Here is an 8,163-nt window from a genome sequence, read left to right as displayed (position 1 = left end):
ATTCTACTCATCTGCTCTTTCAGAGAGTTTTCTATTTCTGCCATTTTGTTGTTGATTGTTTGGACCTCTTTCTGTAGGTTTTGGATTGTTACCAATGCTGTATCTATCTTGTTTGATTGTTCTTGTAGCAATTTTCTGACTTCTTCCTTATTTTTCTCAACTCTATTATAAAGTGTTTTGAGACATTTTATAATCATTTTTCTGAATTCTTTCTCAGGTATCTCCATGACCTTCCCTCCTTCCAGCATGGAGAGAAGGTCTACTTCTGGTTCATTTGTCTCAGATATTTTATCTTTTTTCTGGACATGTGCCGATATGGTCATTTGCTTTTGCTTCTTGGACATGTTTAATGTTTATCTGTGGCTCTAATAATTAATTAAGTATGTGTTTTGGTAATTTTTTATGTTTTCTGATTACTTCCAGGAAGATGTGATCAGGATATGGCCTTCCCTTTTCACTCTCCTTATTGCTTAATTCAGAGTAACTTTTTTGGGCCTCAGTTGGGCCTGGGCCTCGGCGGCGACCAGTCTGTGGACCGCCTGGGCCGCGAGGAGTTTATGCGATTTGGGCCTGGTTGGGCCTGGGCCTTTGTGACCAGTCTGTGGGTGGGTTGGGCCTCAGGCAGGCCTTGGCCTTAGTGGGAGTGTCTGGGCCTTGGGAGGGCCTTGGCCTCAGTGGGCGGGCCAGTGCCTTTGGCATTCCTGTGCCTCGGTGGCTTGGCAGAGGGCTGGTCTAGGCCAGGGAAGTAGAGGGCTAGGGGTCGTGGCTGCAGGGAGGTAGTGTCCGTATTTGATGGTGTCAAAAATGCCTCTCTCAGTCTCTCTGTACCGTGGGTACCCCGAATTTCCTGATATCCGCACCGATATCCCTCTGTATTAGTTCCTTTTTGTTAGTTTATGCTTCTTTTTCTCTGGAAATGCAGCCTTCTAAGTGGGTTTGCTCTAGCCCTGCATTCCAAGGTCTGCAGGGGGCAGAGGTAGTTGCCAGCATGGAAGCGGGAGCCGCGTGCAGGCAGGCATAAGCTCAAAATGCCTTTAATTCCTCAGCAATTTGATCTTTTAAAAAAACGAGTTCAGAATGGTGAAATATAAGATCTTATGTTTGTTCAAAGGCTGGCTGTCTGCTAGACAGAGGTTTCTTATGTGAGATTCCGCCCCTTTTCCCCGAGACTGCCCTACCTGAGTTGCCTGGTCAGGGAAACGCCGGAATTCTTCCTGTTATTCACTTTTAATCCAGTTAGGGCCATTTGTTCATGTGTATATTTTAGTTTCTTTTCCCTCCTGGATGACTCTTGTTGTGTATTTTCTGGGTGTGTGAAGAGTATGTGAAGCATGACTGCGGTTTTAAGAGTCAGAGCTACACAAAAAGATGTATCCAGAGCATTGCCACACCCTCCTGGTCCTTCTAACCCCTTCTTCCCACCTCTCTCCCCCCTCCACCCTGCAGACAACCAGCCTCCTTAGTTCCTGGTTCATATTTCCTATACATCTGTTGCATAAATGGGCAGAGACATAGAGCCGCCTTTTAAATCTTTTTTTTCCCTTTTTACATAAGCAATATATATTTATTTTAAAACAATTTACACGATACAGAACTATATAACTGATAGTTACTGCTATTTTGGATTTTTGAATGTATAAACATATATAATCAAATATGCATGAACAAATATAACCAGATTATATGTATGCTAATATTTGTTGACATATATATTACAAATTATAAAATTGAATTTTTTAAAATCATTTGACCCAAATCTTTTGTTTTTAAAACTTTTATTGTGAATTGAATGATAGCTTACAGGGCAGGTCCTCAATTTTTCATTCAAACAATCTTATTTTGTTTCACTGCAATGATTACAATACCCTCCAAGCACCATTGGTTAACAATATTTACCTCTATCTCTCTTTTTTTTAATGTACACAAAACACATCGAAAATATGTATTTGTTTAAATGACCATAGGACACATTTCGCAAGCCAGCCTCCTGCTTACTGGTACACAGCCTTTCTCATTCCATGGATCTAGAGACCCAAATCTTTTTGTAGATTGGTAATTATATTGTTGTGACACTGTGGGTTAATGTGCTGGATTGCAGAGTTGGTTTGAACCACAAGCTTGGTGGTTTAAGCTCACCAACCACTCCTTGGGAAATCCTATACAGTGTCACTATGAGTCTGGACCAACTCGGTGGCACTAACAACAACATTTATATTGTTATGAACTTTAATGTTATTCTACAGATTTGGCACTGTTCTGAGTGCCTCATGTATACTTGTTTGGCCTTCAAGGAATCTTGTTAAGTGCCGTCAAGTCGATTTGACTTATAGCGACCCGATACAGGGTTTCCAAGAAGCAGCTGGTAGGTTTGAATTGTCTAGCTTGTGGTTCGCAGTGCCATACCAGAAATCTCAAGGCAGCTTAGTCCCCTCCGCCCCAAAACAAACAAACAAACAAACAAACAAACAAACAAACAAACAAACTGGTTGCCATTGTACTGATTCTGATTCATAGCAACCTTACAGGACAGGGTTGAACTGCCCCATACGCTTTCCATAGTTGTCCTGGTGTGGCGTTGTAGGCTAAAGCACTGGCCCACGAGGTCGGTTTGAACCATGAAGTCGGCAGTTACAACCCGCCTGTAAACCCTATACAAGGTCGCTATGAGTCAACCGATTCGATGGCATAGCAACATTAACAACAATCTTTACAGAAGCAGATCACTAGGTTTTTCTCCTGTGGAGCAGCTGATGAGTTTGACCCACCATCCTTTGGTTATTAGCTGAGTGTTTAACTGCTGCAACTGCTGCACTACTAGGTAATGTAGTACTTGGTCATTTTGTAGTACTTGTGGCATTCTAGGAACTGTGAACCACATGTTGACAGTTCATATCCACCAGCTGTTCCTCGGAGGCCCTATATAGAGTTGCTATGAGTTGGAATCGACTTGAGGGCACTTAAAAATAACAGGAGTCAGAGGCTGAGTTTGTGCCTTGGTTCTTCAGCTGTGATGTGAGTTTAAACAAATTATCTAATATTTCCGAGTCTCAGATTCCTTATCTGTAAAATAATTTTGGTGGGCAAAGCTATATGTCATTTCCTGTCTGCTAAAAGTGTTGTGTTGGGGGAGCATGTTGTCTGGAGTGTACTTACCGTGGTATCCTCTGTAGTACCTTGCAGAAGCTGGCTGGACCGCTGAAGGAAGAGTTGTAGGTGTGACCCAGCCTCGAAGAGTGGCTGCTGTGACCGTAAGTGTCTCTTTTTTTTATTGTGAAGATGCTATCTCCATCATTTATGTCAATGGCTGATTTTTTCTCATTTCCTAAAGTTCCACATGAAAAGCAAGTTGCTTTTCAAAATTTGAATTCTTAAAAAATAAGCTCCTTTTTTAAGAAAAATGAAAGCAGAGTATAGTCGTACCTTGGCGACATTGCAGATTCAAGTCCAGATCACCAAAATAAAGCAGATGTCGCAATAAAGAGAGTCACAGGAATGGTTTGTTTTTCCAGTGCACATGAGAGTTGTGTTTACATTATATTGCACTCTCCTAAGTTTACAGTAGCATTTTGTAACAAGCTGAAATACTGTGAGGATTACCAAAATGTGACATGGACACGAAGTGAGCCATAACTTGGGAAAATGGCACCAGTAGACCTTTTTGACTCAGGGTTTTTACTAATTTGCAATTTGTACAAAAATCAGTATCTGGGAAGCTCAAGAAAGTGAAACTCTGTACCGTGAGGTATGCCTGCATTTGTGTATTGAATGCCAGAAATAATAAGAATCTAAAATGAACTGCAAAACATTAAATTTTAATTTTGAAAAGAGCTGTTTTGTGATTATTGTTGAATATTAAAGTAGTAAATAAAGTATGAAGAAAGTAAAAATAAAACCAAAACACAAACCAACAAGCAATAATCTCCAACATCTCACCATCTAACAAAAAGAATTGTGAACAGTTAATGAATATCCTTCTATTTTGTGTGAAGAGAAATGTTTGGCTGGATGATAAAAATAAGTTTATTTTTTAAAATTTAAGGTTTTAATGTGGATTGAGTAAAAGTTTACAGGGCAGATCATCAGTTTTACATTCAATAAATCATATACCTTGTTTCATTACAATGATTATAATCCCCTTCATGTACCATTAGTTACCAGTGTTTCTCTCTATTCACTATTCACTTTAGCTTTTTAAAAAATTTTTTTAAACATTCAGGCATACATAATAATTTACACCAGCAAAGGGCACATTCCACAAGTCTGCCTCCTGGCCGCCATCTCTTAGTCCTTCACTTCCCATGAATCTAGAGTCCTCAGTTGCTCCCTCTCTCCATGTCCCCATCTCTGCCTCCATCTCTAGTGTTGCTGCTTCACTGATAAAGTCTCTCATTCTGCTTGTGATCTTCTCCTTTGATGATCCTAGGGTACTTTGTTTCTGGACTATAAGATTAACCACTCCCTTGTTTTTGTTACAAAATTTTTACCTTTACCTTTGTGAGAGTCACAATTAGTCATGATAACAATTACTCATTATTGAATCATAAGAATCTTATCCCCATCTGTTTTAAGAATCTTATCCCTGTCTGTATTAACCAGACCCATAACTAATCAGTGGGGACTCTTTCTTTCCCCACACTCTATTAAACTAGGCTCCCCCTTGAAACCTTGTAAACCAGTCACTTTGTGCCTTTATCACTCCCTCATTTTAGGTAGCCAATGTCTAAGTTGTCCATCCCTATCCATATCAGCTGGATGCTTCACTCTCAGCTCTAGACCTCTGTGGCTATGTCCTTGTCAGTGGACTCACGTGTCCCCAGGCCTCACCATATTTTGGACCAACGAGCCCTTTTTCTTCTCTCATCTTCAGGTCCCTGGGAGTCTGTGGAATGTGGTTGAACTCAGCCCATTTCTTCATTGCGGCCTTTCCCCCTCTTCTACTCACTAGTAGACCAACATGGGCACCAGAAACTTACATGCTTGCTCATGTGTTTCCTTTAAGTTTCAGTCTTAGAGGGGGGTTTGTCCTGAAGGAACTTGATTGCTTACCTTGATGGCTTCCAGGCGAACAACTTTATTATTCTTGTAGTAGCCAGTCATACTGCCATTTTTGTTTTGGGTTTTTCCTGATGATCTTCCCTTGAAGATGTATCTTTTGTTGCTGTAGCTGTTCCAGGCTGGTCTGCTTGTCCTTTCTAGTGTGGCTGTCTGACCTCAGAAGGTTCTGGATAGGGCTTAGGATTCCAGCTAAGGCCCTATACACTGCAAAGGCTCCACAGGAGTCTTATTTCACTGGGCAGGTTGTAGAACCCCTTTTAGGTATTCCAATCTGTTATAGGCTGAAGATGGACTTACATGCTTTCTGTAATCATGTTTCCCAACATTCCTTTCTGTCCAACTCAAGGAGAAAAATAATTTTATAAAAATAAGGTCATACTGTATATGTTTTTTAATTTTTTTATTTAGTGTTTTATTGTGAATTATATGATAGTGTATATGCTTTTGTTGAACCTAACAAAAGAAGAAATTGTGGAGAAATAGGAATAGTTAATGAATTTTGAAAAAATATTTACCAGGAAAGGATTTATTAATGCTTGAAAAGTTAAGGAAAAAACATTATAAAAACTTTATTATTTTTGAAGCTGTATTTGAACTTTAAGGAGCTCTGGTAGCGTAGTGGTTACAAATTGGGCTGCGAAACTTAAGGTCAGCAGTTTGAAACTACCAGCCACTCTGCGGGAGAAAGATGAGGCTTTCTGCTCCTGTAAAGATTAATAGCCTCGGAAACACTGTACAGGGTTGCTATGGGTCGGAACCGACTCGAAGGCACTTAACAACAACATATTTGAACTTTAGTTTCTTGATATGAAAGAAGAGGAAATTAGCATGCTAATGTCCCTACATTTGCTATAGGTACTATACTGTACTATATTTGTACTGCAAGATTCTCAACATTATATATCTGTAATTATAATTCCTCTAGATGTTTAACCTTTGTTCTATTTTAAATTGTTTAATGTTCATTACTAATTATTTTCTGTTTTTACCATCCCTGAATTGCTCATGTTTCCTTATTTCTTGATTGGCTGAATTTTATCATTCAGTAATTTTTATGTTTTTAAACATACCTGAAAGTATTTGGTGTGGTTGTTAGACAAGGAGGACTATTGGTTGGTATAAAATTCTTTTGACTGTGCCGTATTTGGGCCACTGTGCTGCAGTCTGAGGTCTTGTGAACCTTTTATGCCCTTGCTGTGCTGGCTTCCTTTTTCTGTTTGAATGCTTTTGTCTTTTATCAGGATATGTTTTGATGCTGATTGTCCTGTATGGAAAATTGCCCATGTTTAGCTTCAAATATATTTTTATATCAGGAAGTTTTCCTCCATTTTGTCATAGCATTCTTTTTTTAAAACTTTTTATTGTGAATTGAGTGAAGGTTTATAGACAAGATCATCAGTTTTATACTCAGCAAATCATACACTTTGTTTCATCTCAATGGTTGCAATCCCCTCCATGCAACAACAGTTATCCCGCTTCCTCCATGTGGTTCTATTTCCATTCCACCCACCTTCCCATCCCTTCTCAACTTTGTCCATAGGTAAATGTTGCCCTTTTGATTTTGAATGATTGACCATTCCATGGTGAGCATACCTTACTAGTGTTATTGTCCTTCCTATGAACCTATCTACTGCTTGGCTGCAAACTGGTGAACAAGGGTGAGTTCCTTTCCACACTTGAAGGGTGATCAAGGGCTATAATCTCAGGTTCCTCCAGTTTTTTTCTGATGAGTAAGCCTGATCTTCTGATCTTTTTCTAATTATTAATTTTCAGTTTTGTTCTACATTTTCTCCCACTCTATCCAAGACCTTCTAATGTGATCCCTTTCAGGGCAGTTGGTAGTGGTAGCTATGCACCATCTAGTTCTTCTGGTCTCAGAGTCGTGGAGACTGATGCTTACATTGATTCCAAGAATCTTCAATTCTCATCACTCTTCTTTCTTCTGCATGTGGAGAGACCACTAACTGGACCTTAGATGCTGCTCATGAGTTTTAAGATCCCAGGCACTGCTCACCACAGCAGGATGGAAGAGCCCTGTCTTTATGGCTATGTTATTGGCATTCTTTTTGTCTCACTTGTTTTATTCCTTTTTCCAAGAACATCAGTTAAATGCATGTTAGATCATTTTGTCTTTTCTCCAGTATTAATCCTCATCTCTGGGACCATTTGTTCTTCTACAATTTGTTTTGTAGAGTTTCTTCAAGTCTATTCATCATTTTTCTGATTGTTTTTAGTAAAATTTGTCCTATTTTGAAACCTTTATATTTCTGCTTCAGCTTCATAATCACTTCTTTGAATGCTTTTTTTCTCTTGTTTTTTAAACAGAGAAGAGAATGAGAAAAGATACTAAAATACATTACAGATTTTTAATGCTGATAATACTGTAAACTTAAAAATTTTTTTTCAGAAAAATAGCATAGTATTTTTGTTCATTAACTTCTTGACATCTCGATAAACCTTTTTATTTCTCTATGGTTTTTGGCTACATATCCTCTGAACACCTCTCCACACGGCAATGATTTTCTATACAGCAGAGAGAACAGTGTTCTGTTCTTTTCTCTAGCATGGTTGATTTGAAGTTGTTCTTTATTACTGACATTCTAGAATGGTTCCTTTCAGCTTTCTAACTTCCTGTTACCATCATGTACATTTTTGGATTTGTCTGAATTTTGGAAAACCTCTTCTAAGATTTGGAATATTTCCACAGATTGGCTTCTGGCCTGAAATTTGAGACCACATTTCTCCTCAATTCTTATTTGAATGTGTACATCTTTCAGCTTGCTTTCAGAATAAGTTTCTGATTTCTTACAGATTGGGTTTCTTTGGCCAAGTTCTGCTTTTATTTCTTTGGGTAATGCTTTTGAGGTTTCTTTTCATTTAAACAAGTTTTTATTGTGGTAAAAAATATGCATGACAAAACATTTGCTAATTCAACAATTTTTACATGTATATTTTAGTAAAGTTGATTATGTTCATCATGTTGTGCTACTGTTACCACTGTTTTTATTCCAGAATATTTCCACCATTATCAACAAAAACTTTGTGCCTTCTAAGCAGTGACTTTCCCTTCCCCTCCATTCCCTCCCAGGTGACAGCTAATAAACCTTG

The 8,163-nt window shown here is 38.7% G+C and overlaps 1 protein-coding gene across 1 annotated transcript in view; it reads left to right on the top strand.

The window, feature by feature from the left end:
• The window catches only part of DHX35 (DEAH (Asp-Glu-Ala-His) box polypeptide 35), a 154,721-nt gene that overhangs the window by 30,536 nt on the left and 116,022 nt on the right, over window positions 1–8,163 (top strand). Inside the window, exon 4 of the mRNA XM_006876636.1 lies at window positions 3,171–3,248. Coding sequence (XP_006876698.1) covers window positions 3,171–3,248 — 78 coding nt within the window. The remainder of the gene's footprint in view (window positions 1–3,170; window positions 3,249–8,163) is intronic.

The sequence above is a fragment of the Chrysochloris asiatica genome, unplaced genomic scaffold (assembly GCF_000296735.1).
Source record: "Chrysochloris asiatica unplaced genomic scaffold, ChrAsi1.0 scaffold00403, whole genome shotgun sequence".
NCBI classification, from domain to species: domain Eukaryota; kingdom Metazoa; phylum Chordata; class Mammalia; order Afrosoricida; family Chrysochloridae; genus Chrysochloris; species Chrysochloris asiatica.
This window is presented reverse-complemented; position numbering and strand designations above follow the sequence as displayed.